Source organism: Canis lupus, chromosome 36 (assembly GCF_003254725.2).
Source record: "Canis lupus dingo isolate Sandy chromosome 36, ASM325472v2, whole genome shotgun sequence".
Lineage (NCBI taxonomy): Eukaryota > Metazoa > Chordata > Mammalia > Carnivora > Canidae > Canis > Canis lupus.
Window position 1 is genome coordinate 25,244,297 of NC_064278.1, and position 23,019 is coordinate 25,267,315.

The 23,019-nt window shown below is 40.5% G+C and overlaps 1 protein-coding gene and 2 long non-coding RNA genes across 20 annotated transcripts in view; 1 reads left to right on the top strand and 2 right to left on the bottom strand.

The window, feature by feature from the left end:
* The window catches only part of LOC112668210 (uncharacterized), a 75,970-nt gene extending 73,503 nt beyond the window's left edge, over window positions 1–2,467 (bottom strand). For 4 of the 7 annotated variants that reach the window (XR_007408785.1, XR_007408783.1, XR_007408786.1 and 1 more), the window contains exon 1: window positions 46–2,467. This is a non-coding gene — a long non-coding RNA (uncharacterized LOC112668210). The remainder of the gene's footprint in view (window positions 1–45) is intronic. The other 3 variants (XR_007408788.1, XR_007408784.1, XR_007408787.1) reach the window with 3 other exon arrangements.
* Window positions 1–23,019, top strand: part of ITPRID2 (ITPR interacting domain containing 2) — a 110,747-nt gene that overhangs the window by 69,303 nt on the left and 18,425 nt on the right. For 3 of the 7 annotated variants that reach the window (XM_025460389.3, XM_049106392.1, XM_049106390.1), the window contains exons 4-12: window positions 3,313–3,558; window positions 3,790–3,835; window positions 6,755–6,804; window positions 7,646–7,702; window positions 9,952–9,991; window positions 10,072–10,170; window positions 11,385–11,593; window positions 12,468–13,159; window positions 20,432–20,504. In XM_025460389.3, the coding sequence (XP_025316174.1) occupies window positions 3,348–3,558; window positions 3,790–3,835; window positions 6,755–6,804; window positions 7,646–7,702; window positions 9,952–9,991; window positions 10,072–10,170; window positions 11,385–11,593; window positions 12,468–13,159; window positions 20,432–20,504 (1,477 nt within the window). In that variant the 5' untranslated portion in view covers window positions 3,313–3,347. Of the gene's footprint in view, window positions 1–3,212; window positions 3,559–3,789; window positions 3,836–3,913; window positions 4,036–6,754; window positions 6,805–7,645; window positions 7,703–9,951; window positions 9,992–10,071; window positions 10,171–11,084; window positions 11,142–11,384; window positions 11,594–12,467; window positions 13,160–20,431; window positions 20,505–23,019 lie in introns of those variants that run through there. The other 4 variants (XM_025460388.3, XM_025460391.3, XM_035696893.2 and 1 more) reach the window with 4 other exon arrangements.
* Window positions 10,295–23,019, bottom strand: part of LOC112668209 (uncharacterized) — a 130,726-nt gene continuing 118,001 nt past the window's right edge. For 4 of the 6 annotated variants that reach the window (XR_007408781.1, XR_007408782.1, XR_003141572.3 and 1 more), the window contains one exon: window positions 15,424–15,849. This is a non-coding gene — a long non-coding RNA (uncharacterized LOC112668209). Of the gene's footprint in view, window positions 10,773–15,423; window positions 15,850–23,019 lie in introns of those variants that run through there. The other 2 variants (XR_003141573.3, XR_003141576.3) reach the window with 1 other exon arrangement.

Here is a 23,019-nt window from a genome sequence, read left to right on the forward strand (position 1 = left end):
GCCGGGAAGCCAAACGTACCCTCAAAGGCCAGTCATAGCACTTACCGCACTTTTCTGGCTCAAAATGAGTGACCTAGACATTCAGTTGTGTATCAGGAATCGTGGGAGAGAGGAGATCAGAGTGATGGAAAGATGTGGTCCAGGAAAGGTTCTGCAATTCATGAAGGCATAGGATGGAAAGAACAGCAGCCCATTGAGATGCAAGGACATGGAGTCATGGAGTCAGCAGCAGCATGTGGAGATAACGCTGAAGCTGGGAGCCCCAGAGAAGGAGGGTGGGGTCGGACAGGACCCAGGACGAAACTGAGAAGACAGCATAGTTTTTCTCTGCCTGGTTTCTGACCAACCCTTTCAGGGCCTCCTCTCCCACCACTTCCCACTCTCTGACTTGCTCACTTTTCCAAAGAATGCCAGGCTCTAGCCTACTCTGAAGGGTCAGTAAGTCCAGGCTCTAGCCTACTCTGAAGGGTAAGTCCAGGCTCTAGCCTATTCTGAAGGGTAAGCCAGGCTCCAGCCTACTGTGAAGGGTCCTTAAGTCAGGCTCTAACCTACTCTGAAGGGTCAGTAAGTCCAGGCTCTAACCTACTCTGAAGGGTAAGTCAGGCTCTAAGCTACTGTGAAGAAGGGTCAGTAAGTCCAGGCTCCAGCCTACTGTGAAGGGTCAGTAAGTCAGGCTCTAACCTCGTCTGAGGGTAAGTCAGGCTCTAACCTACTCTGAGGGTCAGTACGTCCAGGCTCCAGCCTACTCTGAAGGGTCAGTAAGTCAGGCTCCAGCCTACTGTGAAAGGTCAGTAAGTCAGGCTCTAACCTACTGTGAAGGGTCAGTAAGTTCAGGCTCTTGCCTACTCTGAAGGGTAAGTCAGGCTCTAAGCTACTGTGAAGAAGGGTCAGTAAGTCCAGGCTCCAGCCTACTGTGAAGGGTCAGTAAGTCAGGCTCTAACCTACTCTGAAGGTAAGTCCAGGCTCCAGCCTACTCTGAGGGTCAGTAAGTCAGGCTCTATCCTACTCTGAAGGGTCAGTAAGTCAGGCTCTAACCTACTGTGAAGGGTCAGTAAGTCACGCTCTAACCTATTCTGAAGGGTCAGTAAGTCCAGGCTCCAGCCTACTGTGAAGGGTCAGTAAGTCAGGCTCTAACCTCGTCTGAGGGTAAGTCAGGCTCTAACCTACTCTGAGGGTCAGTACGTCCAGGCTCCAGCCTACTCTGAAGGGTCAGTAAGTCAGGCTCTAACCTACTACGAAGGGTAAGTCCAGGCTCCAGCCTACTCTGAAGGGTCAGTAAGTCAGGCTCTAACCTACTACGAAGGGTAAGTCCAGGCTCCAGCCTACTCTGAAGGGTCAGTAAGTCAGGCTCCAGCCTACTGTGAAAGGTCAGTAAGTCAGGCTCTAACCTACTCTGAAGGATCAGTAAGTCCAAGCTTTAACCTACTGTGAAGGGTCAGTAAGTCCAGGCTCTAACCTACTCTGAGGGTAAGTCAGGCTCCAGCCTACTGTGAAAGGTCAGTAAGTCAGGCTCTAACCTACTTTGAAGGGTCAGTAAGTCCAGGCTTTAACCTACTGTGAAGGGTCAGTAAGTCCAGGCTCTAACCTACTCTGAGGGTAAGTCAGGCTCCAGCCTACTCTGAAGGGTCAGTAAGTCAGGCTCCAGCCTACTGTGAAGGGTCAGTAAGTCAGGCTCTAACCTACTCTGAAGGTCAGTCAGTCCTTAGCAGGATCTTGCTACAGGGCTCTGAAGGGCTGAAAAGTCTGTTCAGGCTCAAAAAAAAAAAAAAAAAAAAAAAAAGGCTAGAGTGAACCTTCACGCCCTGGGTCTGGTTCCACTGCTGCAGCTCAGGTGGCCCTGGGCAGTCAGCGTGCATTCTCCATTCTCGACACTACCTTGCAGACATTGGTAAACCCCCAGAAGCGGGTGTGTGATTCTCCATAGGATTTTATAGTCTTTAAACCAGATGAGCCTTAAGGGCGGGGGGAGGGCGAGATGCCCAGACGCCTTTTTAAAACTAGTTCTGAACCCCGACGTCATCCGTTTCTCGTCGCATCTTGCAGACACCAAAGTCCAAGCAAATATTTCTGCATTTTCCTGGCCGTCCCTTGCTCTACTTTCCTTCCTCTCTCCCGTCCCACGCGGGATTTCCGGACGAAGCCTTCTTCCTCGGTCCCTGCTCACACACAGCAAAGCCACGACCAATGACTTTCTTAAGGAAGAAAGTGGCGCTTCACCAAGTTCGGCCTTTCCCAGTTCTGACATTTTGGCAAATGCCAGCTACGCGCCGCTTTGCATCTTCATCCTCGACCCTGGGACCCGGGGAACAGGACGGCGGCGACAGCGGGCCGGCCGCGGGCGAGCGAGGCGCGTGGCCTGGCGCGGCTCTCCCGCGAGCGCACTTGTCGGGCAGCAAAGCCTGCAGACAAACAGGCCCGCAAACGTCCGCCCCTCCGCGGGCGGCGGCGGCGGCGGCCCCCAGCGCCCCACTCCGCGCCCCGCCCCGCCCCGCCCCGCCCCGCCCCGCGCGCCCCCGGCCGGAAGGGGGCGGGGCACGCCGCCGGGGGAGGGGCGCGCAGGCGCGCGGAGGCCGGCGGGGCCCGGGGCGCGTCGGGCGGGGGCGGGGCCAGGTCCGGGGGCGTGGCCAGGGAGGGAGGCGGGGCCGGGGGACGGGCGCGCAGGCTCGCAGAGGCCGGGCGGGGGCGGGGCCGGGGAAGGAGGCGGGGCTGGAGGGAGGGGCTCGTAGACGCTCAGAGGCCGGCCGGGCCCGCGGCGCGTTGGGGGGCGGGGCTGGGGGCGGGGCCGGGGAGGGCGCGCAGAGGCGGGGAGGGCGCGCAGAGGCGCAGAGGCCGGCCGGGCCCGCGGCGGGTCGGGCGGGGGCGGGGCCTGGGGGCGGAGTCGGGACCTGGAGGCGGGGCTGGGGGCGGGGCCGGGGAAGGGCGCGTAGAGGCGCAGAGGCCGGCCGGGCCCGCGGCGCGTCGGGCGGGGGCGGGGCCGGGGGCGGGGCCGGGACCGGGGGGCGGGGCTTGGGGCGGGGCTTGGGGCGGGGCCCGGGGCTGGCCGGCGCCCGTCCTCCGCGGCGCCCGCCCGGGCCACTCGCGCTCCCGCGCCGCGCCGCGCCGGCTTGATGTGAAGCGCGGGCCGCCTGCCCCCTCCCTCCCCTTCCTCCCTCCCTCCCTCCCTCCCGCCCCCTCCGCCTCCGCCTCCGCCTGCGCCTCCGCCCCCGCCCCCTCCGCCCCCTCCCGCGCCCGCGGCCGCTCCCCGGGGCCCCCAGCCCGGCCGGGCGCTGACAGCAGGGGCGGGGGTCCCCGCGGCCGCCGCGTGTCTCGCAGGCTCGGGCCGGGGCGGCGGAGCGCGCGGCGCGGCCATGGACCGGCCTCTGGCGGCGTCGGCGGAGGCGGAGGAGGAACTGGAGTGGCAAGTGGCGAGCCGGCGGAGGAAGGCCTGGGCCAAGTGCCGCGGCTCCTGGCAGGCGTCGGAGACGGAGGACCTGTCGGCGGAGGCGACGACGCAGGAGGAGGACGAGGACGACGACGAGGACCTCCCGGGCGCGCAGCTGCGGGCGGCCGCCGGGAGAGGTGGGCGCGGGCGGGGGGCGCGGGGGCGGGGGCGGGCACGGCAGGGCCCCCCGGAAGGTCCTCCTGGGCGCCGGAGCCGGGGCCGCGGGACCCTCCGGACCTTGAAATGCGCGGCGGCTCGGGGCCCGGAGCCCCCCCGGGGACGCGCGCGCAGCCTCGCGGGGGGCGGGCAGGTGGACCCCGCGGGAGCCCCCGCGCCGGTAACCGGGTGTCCCCCGCTCTGCCCCGCAGGGAACGTGCCCAACGAGAAGATCGCGATATGGCTCAAGGACTGCCGGTGAGTCCCGGCTCGCGCCCCGCGCCCCGCGCCCGGGGTCGTGCGGCCGCAGCCCGGTGGCCCCAGGGCCTTTGCGAGCGCGCAGCCGGAAGGCGAGCCGGCCGACGGTTTCCTCCTCCAGAAGATTAGAAATGCAAGTACTGTGGCCGCTGAGCGTCGGCGGCCGTGGTGACTTTCCAGTTGTTAGGACTTGAGCCCCGGTGCGTCAGGGGGTCGGAGACCCAAGGGATCACCAGGCCGTGGCCTTACTTACTATTCTCCTGCCTCCTCCTTATCCGAAAGGATTTTCACGTTTCACGCGGTTATTTTATTTTTGACATCTGTATATCCGGCGTGGAATGATTTCCCTTTCAAATGCGTCTTAGATGGATTTAATGATGAACACCCACTGCCGGGGCTTCAGTTTTATTTTTGTGCCTTAATTCTGTTTGGACAGCTGTAAAGCCAGCTAACTTTGTTCTTGGAGTTCAGTCCTTGGACATGCGATTGTCAGATGGCACTGGAATGCACGAAGGGAAGTGGGGCTTTGAAGGCATTCAGACGGCGTAAATCTGTTTAATTGCATGCTCTCTGGCAACTGGTACAAGTCTTAGATGAAGTACGAGAGGATGTGAATCATATCGCAAGTAAATCATTCTGCAGTAAAAAAGAGCTCGTTTTATATTTTAATTTTTCCCCCAATTTATTTCCTACTTGTAAAATCTCATATGGAGAATGTTACTTTTTTTTTAAAAAATCAGTTAAGGTGTTTGCTTCTGCACGTAGTTGCCATCTCCTTTTGGGCTTTTCTTAATCTTTTTGTTCAAGTACCAGGGGTAGGGAAGTGGTGTGTGTGTGTTGGGGGGGGGGGGAGGAGTGATTTTTCCTATATGCCAGCTTATTTTTCTTCCTTAGACACAGATAAAATATTGGCCGCTACTCCATTAATGTCCTGTATTGATGAATCACCAGGATTTTTGAGTAATTTTCATGAATTACCAAGCACTCTTCACTACAGAACTCCTTAACCTATATTGGGGGTGTCATAGATTTCTTGAAATATGATGAAGTATACAGATCTTCTCTCTAAAGATGCACCAAAAATGGTGTTTAACGGCAAGAGAAAAATCACATGGTGTTTACTTTAGGATGTATAGGAATGAAGACAGTAAGTAAGTAGATCTTGAGAGATAAATGCAGTAGGCAAATGTTATTCATCAGATTTACCATCTCTGAAAATTCCAAAAGTTTTGTTGCTAATCTTGTGTAGGCAGATTACATAGTCTGCTGCTCCTTCCCTCATAGGTTTCCTTCTTGTTCCTTACAGTTGCACCTATTTTGTACAAAAGGGGTATTCATTTGTACCTGGGAATGCTAGAGCAAACAGTCTTGTAATGCTAGCTGTATTAATGCAGATTTGACTGCTAGGATATATGCAACTGTCGTTTATTTTATTTTATTTTTTTCCTCTAACAGTTTAGGATCCTTCTCAGAGTTGGGCACATACCTACTTTGTAACATTATTTATCAATGTTCTAAAGCTGGCCTTTTTCCCTTGATACATTCTCATTTTTTTTTTTTCTTACTGCTGTCCATATCCTGAATAAAGATACCATTTGTCATTCCTTTAAGGGGAGGGGGTCTTTATTTTGATCTTTTTTTTTTTTTTTTTTTGACTAAGTGGAAATAAGTTGCTTGAATTAGCATCTAAGAAAGGATAGTTTTTGAGAGAATTTGGAAGACAGCAGTTAGAAGAATGAGAAACTGGTTTCTGAAGGAGAATGGCAGTCATATTCTCTTTGCCATTTTCTTTTAGTGCACAGATCAGTAGAGACATCTGCAGAAGGAGTAATAACAGTGTTTTGTCCTAAGAAAGTAGCCATCCGGGAAGAAAAAGGACTTTATAAAGGCATAAATTTCAGTTTTATTAAAATATATGCAAAAACTCAGTTCACAGTTTTTATTGTCTTTATAGTAGTTGTGATTCTTTTACATTTCAAAAGCACTGATTTTCTAAGAACTGCCACTGCTTGTATACTTGCAGAAAGTTTTCACATTCAATTGCCATTTCAGTAATATTTTTCTGAGACTTTTTTTATGATCCGATCCCATATCTGATGTGAATTTGTAACAGGTATAAACGGTTACTGGTGGATGGTTCAAATCACAAAACAGAACTTTCAAAAGAAAACAAGTGTTTCTTCTTATCATTTACTTTTGAGAAAGAAATGAAAAACATTTTCACGTTAAAAGATTTCTAAGTTATCTGTGTTTGAACAGAAAGAATGTGAAAAAACTGTAGCAATGGCTGGTTCTTAAGGTTGATTCTCAAGCCGACTTTTTCGTTTTCAGAGTTAAATGAAGATACACGTATTTCATAGTTTAAAAACAGAAAAAAACCCCTCAAGCTTCTCCATTTAGACCGAAAAAGATATAGTAGTTGGGGTAAGGGAGGCACTGAGTGATGCTTTAAAATGCTGGTGGTAGGTTAACAAAAAAACTGTTGAGTCTTATTTCTAACTAGATTCTGACTGTCAAATTTTATTAAGGTAAAGATTTGTTTTCTTTTAACTCTGTTTCCTGTTTCTAGGGAAGGGATTGAGGGAAGCAGACATTTTCTTAATGTCTGCTGACATTCTCTTTTTCTGTTTTTGTAAAGAAAATGCTAATCCATATCACTTGTAATTACAATTCTTGCTCTTAATTGCTGGCAGATCAGACGTGTGATTAAACCATTCCTGGTGAACTGACTTGAAGATAGGTGTTTGCTTAGTAGGATATTACTTATGTAACATGCTTGCATTCCTTTTGTGTTTGGGGAGGAGAGTTAAACTGTGATTAGAAGCTTGCTTGGCTATGATCCTTTAAGTGTAAAGTTGTGCAGTGACAACTCTCCAGCAGCTTTTTAATACTAAGGTTTATATGTTTATGTGGTTTCAGTACCCCTTTGGGAGCCTCACTGGATGAGCAAAGCAGTAATACACTCAAGGGTAAGCGAAAGTCGCCTTTCTAAATTTGTTCTTTAGGAGGGCCCTACTTTATTTGTCCTCTGAGTGAAAGTATAACATATATAAATCATAAAAATGATGTTCATTTTATAAAATACGCCATTCTGAGAGAAAAGCCATAAGAAAGAAACCTTGTCATAAATCATAGAACAGTGAGTGAATAGCGCAAGCAAATTACTGAACCTTTCCACAATGTGAAACTCTTATTTTTATTGTCCAGTTAGATATTTTGAAGATTAATTAAATGTAGAAATATATGTAAACATAAGGAAAATACTAAGTGAACTGGATCAGCTTTAATATAGCATTTCTTTGCTTACATTAACTGAAATTGCCACACCTGAAATTTTACCACCTGTGGAAAACAGAATCCTAAGTTCAAAGTACAACAAGAATGTGCAGGTAGTGGCAAGGCATATAAAAAGCATTTATAGTATTAGAAAAATCTAGCTTGAGCTCCTGACTATTAAGGGAGGTAAAAGCAATGATTGCTCTGGGATCTGACTTTCCATGAAACTCCTGGGTAAGATGTGAGCTAAATGACTGTCTTCAAAGACAAAGTAAGTATAAAGTAGTCCTTATCGGGGCTTTTAACAACTTTACCTGGCTGCGGATCATGGTTTGTTTGTGACAAAGTAAAGCTTATACTTACTTTTTGAAATTATATAATGGGAATAATTTCTGAGTACATTCAGGTCTGAAAGACTTTATTGTGTCTTATTTTTTGCTTAGTCAATTTGCTTTAGGTTAAAACTATGATTTTATATAGAGGTTCAAAAGAACAGAACACCAGGATGAGTCAGTCTTCTAATGTTTCTTTCAGGTGTACTTGTGAGAAATGGAGGCAGTTTTGAAGATGATTTGTCATTGGGAGCTGAAGGTATATCTGTTTGGAAGAACTCTATTTTCATACAGGTTTAACATTTAAAAAAAAAAAAAAAAAAAAGAGTTGAGTGCTTTCAGGTATTCATTCCTCAGAGCCAAAGTCAAAGGTCTTGAAAATGGCTCAGACACATTTTACAGAACGTTTTATATGTTAGTAATCTAGTCAGAGCTTGTAGGATACATGTAGAAATGACTCTGAAAACCATTGTGAAATGTCCATGTCTCTTCCTTGGACTTAATTGCTTAAAGGAACTGTTTGGGGGCAAACAATGGTCATGGAACTGAGGGAAGATTTGCCCGCCAGAAGGAAGGAAACTTAAATATTTATACATGGGAAGACTAAATTGAAGCTTATTTTTAGTGTGAGGTAGCCTTATGTCAGATTTACAGCTGCGGCTTATCTTTCTCTTTCATTCAAGTGTGTCCTGTCTTTCCCCCTTCCTCTTTTTCCAGATCTTTAGAACACTAAAGGACCCACACACACACACAAGAGTTATTAGAATTTAATTAGAAATCATTATGCTGATGTCTATTCCAGACTGCATTATTTTAAAAGTGTGTTGTGCCATGTTTAAATTTTCATAGATGTTATTATCTTTTCCAGTGGATTTACAGTAAATGTAGAATTGAATCGAATCGAATTGAATTTTTATTATTTTACTGGTATTGGAAGAATGGTAGCTGGGTTCTTAATGTGTGCTTTTTTATCAAAAAGAATTAAGAATTTTGTTAAATCATTTAAAATTAGAAGTTGATGAATGGTGAATTTATCTGTTGAAGGGAGTATCCTTGATCTTTTGCTGTTTTAAATGTTTGTATGCTATTTAGAACCTCCTAACCTTTTAACTCTAGAATATGTGATTATATTAGGTTTTATTATTTCAGTTAATGTGTTTTCAAGGAATAAGCTCTATAAAGAAGTTAAACTTACTGCTTCCCAATCAGTACAGTTGAGCATGTTGTCAACTCCTTACTAAAATGCATTTCAGTGTTACTGTAAATAAATAGCACTTTTGATATCTGTCTTAATTTCACAATATGGATTTTTTTTTTAAGTCTTCTTTTTTGGAGCAGGTTTAGGTTTGCAGGAAAATTGAGGGGAAGGCATAGAGATTTTCCCTGTATTTCCTGCCTCCGTACTTACGTGGCCTCTTCCATCATCAATGTCCCCCACCGGACTGGTACATTTGTTACAATTGAGGAAACTGTAATGAGGCATCATAACTACCCAACCTTTACATTATAGTTCACTCGTGGTCATGTACATTCGTGGTTTACAGGAATGTATAATGACATGTATCTATCATTATGATATCCTAAGTATATTTTCTACTGCTCCAAAAATCATTTCTGTTTTGCCTGTTCATCCATATTGAATGGATTTGTTGGAAACCAGAACCTAAAAGGAAGTTCCACAGAAGAATGGAGATTCTATGTTGTTTTACTTACTAAAAATTATTTCAAGACTTTTTTCATCCATTCAGCAAATAATTTATTGAATGCTATGTGTTAGGCACCTTTCTGAGTGGATATACAAAGAAACATAACAAATTGCCATTGACTTTCCAGATCAGAAGTGGAAAGAGAAATCTGGTACACTGAAATAAATACATTTATAATTATTTTCATTCTTTGTATTTGTCTATAAAAGTTAAATGGAGTCAATTTAAGTCACTTTAAATTTACCTGTTTAAAACTTGTGATTCTAGGATAAAGTTAAAAAGCAATTTTTTTAAGAAAACTTATTTTGAAATGAGTAGAAATTTTCAAAGTAGAGGCATGAAAAATTGGTTGTAACTGGGATGAATTTTCAGCCTTTAAAAAACCATACTACAAATTTATGTATACACGTAAAAATGTTAAATCATGTTTTTGCTCTTAAGGTCTTCTTTAGTAACAGCTTTTAAACTTATTAATTAGGACCACATTTACTACAGGTGCTGTATATCTTCTTACTATTTATTTCTAATTGTTAAAGAAATTTAATTGGTTATTTACATGTCTTTTAAGCATTAGTGAAGGGAGTAGTTTTACGCTGCTAACAAACAAAACCACCTTTCTGAAGCTACTGGTTTGCACATATTGATCTGTATATTACTTTTAACGATGCAGATTTAATGAACCAAGAGAACGATTTGGGATATTAGACATTTAGCTGTAATATTTAGCTAATCTGTTTTTTTGATGACTATATATTACAGTTGTTACTGTCTTAACAGATCTGCCCTGCATTTATTCTTTTAGCCAACCACCTCCATGAAACGGATACTCAAATTGAAAACTGGTACGTAGCTGTGCTGTTTGTTCTTTTTTCAAAAATGAGAACATTTATGAAACTAAGGTTTTATATAATTTTGTTTATAGCAATAATATCTTGGCCAAAGAGAGAAGACTGCAGTTTCATCAGAAAGGGAGAAGTATGAATTCCACTGGATCAGGGAAAAGTAGTGGGACAGTTTCAAGGTAACTTATTCTGAAATTATACTACTGTTACATTGTGTTATAGATGACCTACTCTTACCACTTTTTCAGTCTTGGATTTGCTTAATAATATGAAATCAAAAAGAATCCAAAAGGTTTCCTTCGTTGCTGTTTTTTTTAATTAAGACTAAATAAAAAGCTAAATAAAAAAATAATTTTTTTTTAATTAAGACTAAATAAAAAGCAGCGAATGTGTTTATAATGCTGCTGGAATTCCTGTCAGAATGAATATTTTGAGTGAGGCCTTTCATCGACTTAAAAGAGGAACTCCATAGTGGAATGACTTCTTCCAAAATTCTCCATTTTTTTTAGGGTCTTGAGTTACTCTGACATAAAAGTCAGAATAAACTTTACAATGTAAAGCTTGATATTTAAAGATAGCTTTATCTTCAACATATTAAATCAAAGTTATTCAAAATATATATTAAAATAGGCAAGTATGTCTACCTGTAGAACAGTTTAAATTGTTATCCAAATTATTGTATTGGAATCTGAGCATCTTCTCTGAAGCAAATTGAAATTTTCTTCAGCTCAAGTTTTATCTCTAACATTTTCCTCAGTGAATCTCTAAAGGTGGATTATTCCTGGTATGAGGAAGAAGAGATGAGAAAGCTTTAATTCCCAGTAGGATCACAACAAGAACTTACCTTTGAGTAACCCATTCTCTCCATACCTTACTCCTCCTACTTCCTGAGTGAAAGTAGTTAGAGAAAATTTGAATGTAAGCTCCTCCCTCCCTTTCTGAGTTCACCTTGTTACCTGTACAGCATCTTATAGTGCTGGCCAAAGGTAGCAGAAAAGCTCACGTTCTACAGGATGCCCTGTGCTACCAACTTCCTAATGTGTTTTCCCTTTTCATTTCTCTCCTAATCCATTTATTTCTTATTCTCCCTCAGCTGTCCTCTGTTTTAGCTGCTTTACTGGGACTCCTTTAAAATGACAAAGAAAATAAGGTGAGGAATCATTTAGGGAGTCTTGCTGAGTATCTGCTGAGGGACTAGCTCTTTTTACCAATATTAACAGATTGAAAGAATGGACTCTTTAAGAGTCATATATCACATTTAGTACACAGTGTATAAAGATGCTGAAGTAAATAGTGATGTTAAGAGCAGAAGCTCTTTTTTTATAATGTGATGTGAACTCTAAACTTATATCTTGATGTTTTTTCTTTCTTTTCTTTTTTTCTTTTTTTGTAGTGTTTCAGAATTGTTGGAACTTTATGAGGAAGATCCTGAAGAAATCCTTTATAATCTTGGATTTGGACGAGATGAACCAGATATTGCTTCTAAAATTCCCTCCAGATTTTTTAACTCATCATCATTTGCTAGAGGGATAGATATTAAAGTATTTTTGAGTGCTCAGATGCAACGGATGGAAGTAGAAAACCCAAATTATGCTTTAACAAGTAAGGTTTTTAAATATTAGCATCCACAGTGAGATGTTCTTATTTTTTTGAAGCCTTACTAATTTTTAGGAATAGTACTAGCAACTTAATTATTGAGGTTAACACAGTAGCCATTTTACTGATTCTGAATTTTTTATTTATAGAAGCTAACTTTCCCCTCCTCATCCTTGACTTTAGTGTTACTATAACTGACATGCAGAACCTTGTACTTAAGTTTATCTCCAGATTGCTGATGTTCAAAAAGGAAAGAGGGGGTGGCTTGTTACTATTAAAGTCAGTCAGTTTTAGGTGCTTTTCTGTAAATTTATAATAGCATGGCTAACTTGATAATTTTTATTTATATCTTATTTTTCTCTGTTGAACAAGAGTTCCAAAAATGGGGTCTTTAGGTGGTCCTTTGAGCAGCTTTAAGAATCTATAAATCTAACAACCCTTCTTCTCCCTCCTGACCCCCCTCACAATTACGTATAAAATAGAGACTTCAGTGCATTTTCTTGGGAGAACATCTGCAAGAGTTTTAATGGAGTCAAAGGCATAAAAATAGAATCAGAACTGTAGATCAATAGCTAGTCCTTTCTGTTTTATTCAGTGTTGTCCTGCTTTGTGCTTCTTTCTGGTTTTAAATCATAAAACAAATTCTTAAATAAATTCTTAAAACATAAATTCTAGTGCTTAGAATGAAAAATCTTTCTCCCTCTCCCCGGTAAATACAGGGAACTTTTTTAAACATTGGATAAAGAAAAAGGTTCTGGTTTTGTGATCTTTGTGATCTAAGTTCAGTTTACTGGAATTCTGAAAAATAGTGATTTGTTTAATATGTGTATACATATGTAGACAGATCGATATAAAATTAATGTAATTTCCTTTTTTGTAGGCCGTTTTCGTCAAATTGAAGTGCTTACTACTGTGGCCAATGCATTTTCTTCTTTATATTCTCAAGTCTCTGGAACTCCCCTCCAGAGAATCGGAAGTATGTCCTCAGTGACTTCCAACAAGGAAACAGACTCACCTCCGCCTTTAACCCGAAGTAACACTGCAAACCGTTTAATGAAAACACTATCAAAACTAAATTTATGCGTTGATAAAACAGAGAGAGGAGAAGGTAGTTCTCCTTCCTCAGCAATTGAAAAAGGAAAGATTCCAAATGTTTCAGTGATGGAAGAAAGCGGCAGTAAAAATGATCAAAAGTCTCAAAAAATTGTAAAGAAGAAAGACTCCTCTTCTATGTTGGCTACAGTTAAAGAAGAAGTATCAGGGAGTTCAGCAACTGTTATGGAGAGTGCTGGACTTTGTGATGAAGCAAATAGTGATTTTAACCAAAAAACTGAAAGTGAGCAAAGTAAAGAAACTCAAAATCATGAGATGAAACTGGGTGAGGAATCTGGTATTCTAGAATCTGATTTAGGTAACGATTTTAACACTCCTAGTCACAGTGAGCCAGAAAACGGCAATGTGATGAAAAGTATCCATGTGTCCACACCTGAAAAAGAGCCGTGTGCACCGCTGACAATCCCATCCATAAGAAATATAATGGCGCAGCAGAAGGACTCCTTCGAAATGGAAGAGGTAGGTAAAATATTACTGAGACCTGTTTCAAATAAGGATTCAGGAAAAAAAATGCCAACAAATATAAAGTGAAAGATGGCTAGTAGATTTATACTAGAAGAAAATCCAAATTTTGACTTTTCAAGTTTTAGTTCTGTGTTTCACAAACCAAGAATTGGTCACAGGACTATGCATTGCCAGGGTAACGTGACAATTAGTTCTTCTCTAGATCCTCTGTTGTTCACTGCTGATACTTGAATTTTAACCCCTTCCTTTCTCAGTTTAAGATTTTGATACCCTGAGAATGCCCTGAGAAGAGTATATTTAAATTAAAATCAATGTTGCATAATAGTTAAAAACACAGGCTCTGAAATCAAACAGAAGTTTGGGTTCGTTCTTTCTTTCTTTCTTTCTTTCTTTCTTTCTTTCTTTCTTTCTTTCTTTTTTAAAGATTTTACTTATTAGAGAGCATGTGAGAGCCAGTGAGCACAGATGGGGGAGGGGCAGAGGGAGCAGCAGACTCCCCGCTGGGCAGGGAGCCTGATGGGGACCAGGACCCTGGGGTCAGGACCTGAGCCAAAGGCAGACCCTTAACCAACTGAGCCACCCAGACACCCAATTTGAGTTCTTTCTTTTGCCACTAAATGCTATGTGCCTTTGTGCAAACTTTTCTCAAAGTATCTTAGTGGAAAGGATAAGCTAAATGTGAATAAGGTTTTGGGAAGGATAGGTTTTGGCAAGAGACTGGAAGGAACCTGAAGATATTATGTATCTGAAGGGGAGGCTATGGAGCCTCAAGGAAGAAGGTTTGAAACACCCCCAAATATGATTTCTGCAAGCCCAGAAAACCAACGTTTGGTTACTTTTTATTTCTACTTCTAGGAGAGATATTCCTTCATTTACATAAATGTCAAATTGGGTGACATAAAGAGACTCTTTTCGATGAGGTCAACTAAAACGACTTTTGAATGGCCAGAGCTGATACTAGGATTGGCACTGTATAGTTTGAGACAGGAAACTGAAGTTTATCAAGCGCCTACCTTGTGGCAGGCACTGTACCAGGCCCTTGAAGTACTTTTCTCTTTAAGTCTGTGAGGCAGGCAGTGCTGGTCTTATTTTACGCATGAGGAAACTGAGGCATACGTATACCGCTGAAGAGTTGTGTCTCTAAGTTGCATAATGTGCAATTTTTTTTTTTAAATTTATTACAGAATAGTGTTAGTAGTATAGTAATAACTTCCAAGGATTTTAGAATCACAGGCCACTATTTTAGGGAATTGGAAAATGGGATAATTGATTCTGCCCATAAATGTCCTTCTGGGGAGTATGTATCTCTCACATTACTGAAGATGTTTCATTTATTACAAAACTTCTATTGCTGATATATTTACCTTTTTTTGTGGTCTTTGAATTTATCTTTTAGCACTTTAATTCTAACTAAAAAGTGAAATTAAAAGGGAGAGGAACAGGCCTTTGAAATAGTTTACATTATTTTTAAGCTTCTATTTCTCTTATTTCTTTGTGTATTCTTTATATTTTTCTTATTTAATTCCTAATATCATAAGATGACTACTTCATAAATTAAAGCCTCATTTGTCCTATTTTACTATTTGATTCCTTTACTTTGTTTTGGTCTGAACTTGTCCTACCATTAATAATCAACGTGTAAATTCTTGCCTTTCATTAGAGCCCCTCTTCTTTGACAGTCAGATATGACAGTTGGTTTCCTTGTTTTAATTTAATAGCAGAGTATGAAAATTCAAACAAATTCTGTTAGATATTTGCCAATCTGATACTGGTGACTCCAATGAGAAGGCACTCTTATATGTTGCTTTTTAATTCCTAGAGTTCCTAAATTTTAAACTGTGTGTGTGTGTATGATTATATTTATTTAACAGAGAGAGAGGGAGAGAGAGAGAGAGAGAGAGAGAGCGTGCGCGCATGCACAAGCAGGGGGAGCAGCAGGCAGAGGGAGAGGGAGCAGCAGCCTCCCCACAGAGCAGGGAGCAGACAGGGCCTTGGGATCAAGACCTGAGCCAAAGGCAGACGATTAACCAATGGAGCCACCCGTGCGCCCCTTAAACTATATATATTTTAGATTATTGCTATCATGCACAAAAGACCTTTAAAACATTTGTAAAGTACTAGATAGATGTGCTTTGGTGGCAAGTTAACATTTAGTTAACATTTAATGATTTAATGTGTGTGGGTTTTTTTTGTTTTTTTGTTTTTTTTTTGCTCCCTCTGCTGGCAAAAGCAATTAATGAAGAAAGTAATGCCACATGTAAGTGAACTTTTTTTTTTTAAGTACAAAATTACATGCATTGGTGGTTGAAGGATAATAGAACATTTTTGTTTTCAAAAAAAAAAATATATGGATATGGTCAACAATAGCTGCACTGTAAATATGGGGAATTTTAAGGATAATGAATCTTATTCTTCAGATGTATTTAAAACATGGATAGAAACCTAGAACTGTGTTTTTATCCTTTTGGGAACTTTAAAGAGAGCTTGTAGAACAATGGATAAAGAAAGGAAATAATGTGTTTCTTTAATTTCCTCTTCTCCCAAGTGTGACTTGAATTATATTGACAAATGAAGAGAACAATCTTACTGAAGCAAACTTTTAGATCCCATTCAAAGTAGGTTGTTGCTGTTTTTCTTTTAGACTTCTTTCCCTTGAGGTTTGATTCCTATTGGGAACTTTCTTCCTGTAAAAAGAGAACATAAATGTAAGTTGGAGGACACTCCCTTTCTCTCCCAGTAAACCAGTTCTCAGACAGATGAACTGAATGCCAGCTGCTTTGGGGAAGCTAGGTAGGAGAAAATGTTGCAGACCTGACTCTGTGCAGGAAGCTGGCTAATCCCTCTGAGGCAAAGGTAAGCTCTGACCCTCACCAGGAGCCAGGAGAGGAAATAGTTAAACATAAGGGGAGTCTAATAGATGACAAGACTGACTCAGGCCTTGGAGAGTGAGAGTGACTATTCTGCACATTAAGAAAAATGAATAAAAGGCCAGAGAGTATTTTCAACTAAAAGTCAGTGTGCCTTATAAAAAAAGTTTTATAGACTATTTAAAATGTTCCAGTATGTCTGAAAGTTGTAAAACTCTACTCTTGAGTTTTTCTAATTCTTAATGACCGTCTTAGATACTTCTTGTCTTCTTCTCAGAATGGCTTGCTTTTACTAAATACAGGATGGTAACAGTCTAGAGCCGTGGATTTGTAGTATGAAGGATGTACGGTTAAACCAAAATGATCCTACTCAGTAAGCAGTTGTTCATCTTTGAGGCGTCAAGGAAAAATTCCTCATACTTAAATGTTAGAGGAAGGAGACCTCTTAGCTGTGTATTTCTGTAAAGGGGTTGCTCTGTGGCTTACTCTACAAAGGAGTTTATATTCAAATAGAGGCCATTACTGGAAGTGTACATAATTTTTTAAGCTACTGAAGTCTTAGTGTTTCTAAATCTGTGTCTACACTGATTGTTTATTTAACTACTATTTCTCCTTATTTTTAGTCATTGAGTTTCAGAATTTTTTTTTTGTTTTATTTATTTGCCTGAGTTAAAATAATCTGAAATCATTCAGACACTTGACACATAGTTAAATTCTTCCTTTGGCCTTTCAAATTTGACTGTGTTTTGAAGACAAGCCCTGTGTCTTAGAATAGAATGCAGTAGGGTCCGAACACATGATACATGCGTGCACCCACGACTGCTAGTTTGAAGTCCAGTTAGCCACTAAATTTTATTTGACATTTATCTAAAAGGCTTAAACTAACTTTTGTTACAAGCATTAACCTGACAGTAGAAAGCAAACCTTGTAAGTAAAACCTGATTTTTTTTAATAAATATTTGCAACAAATATAGAATGATAAACTAGCACAGAAAGAGATCTTTGAATTCTTACTCCAGTTTCCTCCTTTTACAGAGGAGGAAGCATTTTTCCTCCTCCAACATTTGCTATTACTTGACAGCAATGGTTCTCTATCATGTGTCGAGGGATGTAATGTTCCCTTTGGTACCCCTGCCTTACTCGGGGGAGTGCTAAGGGGATGTCAGTGTAGGGAGTCCCTACATGGTAGCAAGGAGAGATCTGTTGTAAACTCTTACCACTTTACTGTTGCAAAATATTTGATCATCCAAAGGACTTGTGAAGTAGGAGTTTGAGTATTTATTTTTCAGTTTGAAAAACTGACATGATTGTCATAGATAAATCTGATAACTGTCTGAAGCCATTTAGGCCAGTAAGTGGCATGAATAAAGCTTGAATTCAGGTCTTTGCACAAACTTGCTACTTTTGACTACACCATAGCTCTTGGTAAAGGTCAGACGTGCTGATAGTGTCAGACTTTGGACGAGAACTCAAGTCGTCTGGTACACAGCCCCATGCTACTTTGTGAGAAAAATAATGCTTTCATTTGAATTTTTTGAGGTCTCATTAAAAATCAGAATTTCTGAAGCTCCGGGATCCCTGGGTGGCACAGCGGTTTAGCGCCTGCCTTTGGCCCAGGGCGCGATCCTGGAGACCCGGGATCGAATCCCACGTCGGGCTCCTGGTGCATGGAGCCTGCTTCTCCCTCTGCCTGTGTCTCTGCCTCTCTCTCTCTCACTGTGTGCCTATCATAAGTAAATAAAAATTAAAAAAAAAAAATTTCTGAAGCTCCACTTTTGATTTTCTTTTCTTTTTTTTTAACTGTCCATATGTCTTTAAACCTTAAAGGAAGAATTGAGTTAGAACATTCATGTATTGCTGCTCTATGGAACACAGCACAATAGTGTTGTGCCCGGAAGATATATTTTAGGATAAATGCGGCACATGTTAAAAAAAAAAAACACCACCAAAGTAGGTGCCTGCTGTGGCAGCAGGACATTGATTCAAAAAGATACAGTTTTAATAAGTGTTTTGTTAAAACATTTTTTTTTAATGAAATAAATACAGGGTTACCCTAAAGCTATTTTCATACAGTTTTAAATCTCAAAGCACTAAGACCCAAGTGATTTTATCATTTTGGTTTAGGGTGGGGTTTTGTAATTCTTGTTATGAAAAGTTTCAGACTTACCCAGAGATCAAAGAAAATTGTATACTGAACACTCATTTTCCGTTACTCAATTCAGTTATCAATATCTAGCTGTAGTTAATTTAATGAAAGTCAATCTGTAGCAAATGACAAGCACACCACTGAGGACTTGAAGTCCCAAGTTTTATTTGCTTCATAATTTTCTGTGCTGTACTCCATCTCGAATTTGACTGCTTTCCTTTGCACAACTGTGAGCAGCAATAACACATTCTAAGCTATGAAATTTAATTGTTATCACCAGCTTATGTTCTGTGTTCAACAAGTGGTTAATGATTTTACTAAGTGGGAAGAAGAATCTTGATGTTAGTAGTTTTATTAGTAAAATATGATCCTCTCAGCTTTTTTATAAAGGGCCCCCTTTTCTTTAAATTAACTACAGAGTTTGTAGTTTTTGTAGTTTTTTGTTTTGTTTTGCCATAGAGTTACATATTGAAAGATAGTATATTAAAAATACTTATTCGTTAAGGTCATATTTTGCGTCTATTATAAATCTAAGGAATAGAATATATGATTATTCTACATTTAAAAATATGAGAGAGTATAGTTTGGTGTATCATACTGTCCTGCCTAAGCTGAGATTCCTAGAATATAATTAAAGAGGCATTTGGATTTCTGTTATACTTCTTTGGTCTGTTTGATATTTACTTTAACAGAAAACTCTTTGAAGTATGGTAGGCCTGACTAATAATAGACCTTTTGTTGAATATAAAAAGAAAATGCATTTTGTTTCCTTGCACACATAACAATGGTTTTCCTGTTGAACTTATGTTTGCTTCTTTGAAGAATATATGTATATATATAATTTTTTAGTAATAACAGAGGTTAGAAACTATTTTATATAATAATTTATAGGTGATAATTTTGTTTTTAAAGATTTTATTTATTTATGAGAGAGAGAGAGAGAGAGAGAGAGGGGCAGAGACACAGGCAGGAGGAGAAGCAGGCTCCATGCAGGGAGCCTGATGTGGGACCCGATCCCGAACCCAGGACTCCAGGATTATACCCTAGGCCGAAGGTGGTGCTAAACCGCTGAGCCACCCGGGCTGCCCTATAGGTGATGATTTTAAATGACCAGTGTGTTTTGGTTCTCAAAGGATTCATAAACCTTGGATTTGTGGAACTGTGTAGAACAAAGATCCCACAAATCAAAGCAGTTTTTAAATTTCATAATAGTATCTTTAACCTTTGAGATTTTTTTTTTCTTGTTTGTCATTCCCTTCTTATTCCTATAGAATATTTCTTATTCTTGGGTGGATTCCTACCTCAAAACTACCAGGGTTCTACCTAAAACCTGTTTTGTTAATTGCTTTCTCATTTGTTCAAGGTTGAAAGCCCTCTTTGGCTAGTTTGCCTATTTCACTAGGATGCTATTTGTTATTTTAAGTACTAATCACTACTGACCTAGTAGTGTTAGGAATTAATGTCTCTCCCTCCTCCTTAAGTGTTTAATCTCAATATAGACTTAGTTATGTTAGAGTATTTGGGGAATGGGATGGGTATGGTAAATAAAGAATCTGAAAATTCCTACATTATGCACTTGTGTAGGTGGGGGGAAATATCATTAAAAAACTTTTTTGGGTTCAATAACTTCTCTGAATATAGTTTTCAGAAGGATTTATGGTTAAGATCTTTCAACATTTAGTTCTGTGATGAAACATGATTTTCTGTTTACAACTTGCAAGTTATATCTTAAAAGACCACTTACATTAGAACAAAGCAGTCTTCATACAAGCGTGGTTTTTGAGACACTCAAAATTTGTGAGATTTTATAAAATTTTGTATTGGGAGCATGATAGCAATTTTTTTAAAGATGTAAGACTTGTAGTTACCTTAACTGTGTGTCAGTCACGATCTGTTGCAAAGTCAGCATTTATCTGGAGATTGGCCTTACACTTTGAATTTTAACATTTACAAAACTTATTCTTCAGGATTTATTTTTCGTTTAATACCAACTTTTTTTAATGAAGTGGTTTATACACTTAGTCACTTTTCATTGCCTGCTACGAACTTGCAGTCCTATCTTTAACTGGAAAATAGGTCATAAAATTAAGATGTGGGATGCTCTCATGATTTCAAGATAAGATGTTTTGCATTTTTTAAATAAAAAGCTTTAGTACCCTTTTAGTTATGTTGATTGGTTTAATAAATAATTATGAAGTGGTATTCTTCTTTGCCATAGATTTATCAAGTTCTTACTACTTAAAACTTTTTTAGGTTCAAAGTACAGAGGGAGAAGCTCCTCACGTTCCAGCGGCATACCAGCTAGGTCTTACCAAGTCAAAAAGAGGTGAGTAGACTAATACCTACTAGTTCCCAAGCACCTTACCAAAGTGTCATCAATGGATTTGGGTTTATCTATCAGTATTTGAGCACCTATAACTGTAAAAGAAGGTTAAGTACACAGGTATGCATGTTTCATTATACTTTGGTGATAGAATTTTTTATACTCTCTTGAAGACTTTTGTGTTCATAAAGTAATTTTAGCTTGCTTATCCTGAAATGCAGTTCTTTGTACTCTTAATTACTTTTCAACTCTGCATAAGAGCCAAATGGGAAGTGATAGAGCCACACATTGAGGCCTACTTTTTACATGGTGATGATTGAGATACATACTTGTGGGTTTTTTTTTAAGATTTTATTTAGGGGGCACCTGGGTGGCTCAGTCAGTAGAGCATTTGCCTTGAGCTCAGGTCTTGATCTCAGGGACTTGGGATCGAGCCCCATGTTTGGCTTCCTGCCCTGCAGGGATTCTGCTTGTTCCTCTACCCCTGCCTCCCTACTCTGCTGTCTCTCTCTCAAATAAATAACATTTTTTTAAAAAAGATTTTATTTAGTTATTGGGAGTGCATGTGCAAGTGAGGTGAGGAGGGGATGAGGGGGAGAACGAGAACATTCAGCAGGCTCCACGCCTAGGGCAGAACCTGAGGCAGGGCTCGATCTCAGGACCCCGAGATCATGATCTGAGCTGAAATCAAGAGTCAGGCACTTAACCAACTGAGCCACCCAGGGGCCTCAAAATACACACTTGTCTTATTCACGTTTGCTTTTCATTAATTAAACATGGCTCCTAAGTATATACATGCATATGCCTCTAGCAAAGATACCCATCTCTCAGTAATGGTTAAAGCTAGTTAAGTTAAATTCAAACTGTGGATCAAAGGTGAGTGGCTGTAGATAACTGTTCTTTTCTTGAGTTATTAATTATTGACCAAAGAACCTTCGAATCCATTTCTTTCACTTTTAATTTGCAACAAGAAAAGCATGTCTGATGTTTAAAATCCCAAAGCTTTTGAGATTTAGAGAAAAGGAGAGAGGAAGTAAAGATGTTAAAGTGACCACTGAAGGTAGGATGGTTTATTTTTAAAGCTTTACACATGCTGAACCACCCTGGTTTTTTTTAAACAAAGATTCATATGTATGTTCCTAGAATAGGAAATTGCATGTTTGTTCTCTTTTGATCTCTGAAATGACTTCATAAGAGACAATTTGCATATAATTTTTCTTTTATTGCATCGTGGTGCTAAGAAACAAGTCCGCTTTCACTAGGTCACTATAGTTCTGGTCAGACAGAAAAAGAACTTTCCTATTTAATTTTCTTCCCCTTTTAAAGTCCATAAATATTTGTGTGTGTTTCTGAGTTATCAGGCAGGGTTCCCAGACATTAAGAAATTTTTCCTTTAGATAGGTTGACATGGGATACATTGGAAAAAGCATCTTACCCTGTGTAAAAAAAGGGGCGGGGGATTTAAAACAATGCATAAGTATCTTAAGGTCTTTCAAGAGCAAGCTCTCTGTGGTAGAAAAGACAAAATGTGGTTTTGTATTTACATCTGAGTTTCTTCCTCTTACCAATAAGATGTCTCTTATTTCTGGTGGCATAAGTAAAAAAAAAAAAAAAAAAAAAAAAAAAATTAAAGATTTTACCCATCTATTCATGAGGGACCCAGAGAGAGATAGGCAGAGACACAGGCAGAGGGAGAAGCAGGCTCCATGCAGGGAGCCTGATGTGGGACTTGATCCAGGACCCCGGGATCTTGCCCCAAACCAAAGGCAGACGCTCAATCACTGAGTCACCCAGGTGCCCCATAAGTAAAAATGTTAACATTTTTATGAATAACACTTTTTTTTTCACTTTTTAAAAATTAACAGTAAAATGGTTTTGTATGTGCATGAGAGGGTATTTTCATCATTTTTGAACATAGCCTATCAAATTCTGATAATGTGATATGAAAGTATCTTAGTTAACTATAATTACAGAATTAGAATCACTGGTAAGATATTCATTTTACAGGTTTAGTAAAAAATGCATATAATACATTTATAGAAATACTTTGCACTTTAGTAATAGGACTTTTGAAGTTACAGTGATCTTAATCTCATATCCAGTCCTACAATTTAATACTGAAGCCTGCGGGCACCTGAGTGGCTCAGTTGGTTAAAGCATCCATCTCTGGATTTTGGCTCAGGTCACGATCTCTCAGGATGGTGAGACTGAGCCTCATATCGGGCTCTGTGCTAGGTGTGGAGTCTGCTTAAGATTCTCTCTCCCTCTCCCTCTGCTCCTCTCTCCACCCCTTGACCCCTGCTCTCTCTGTCCCTCTTAAAAAACATACTGAAGCCTAGAGAGGTTTAGTGACTCAGCTTTTGTCTACTAACATTCAGTAAACTATATTGAGAGCAAACATTTTCCTTATTATAGAAGATGTATAAATTTCCTTTAGTCTCATAGCGTATACAGGTGTTCTGTTTGTTTCTTCACGATATTGGATAAATACAAATTCTAGGTTTTGTTTTGTTCTCAC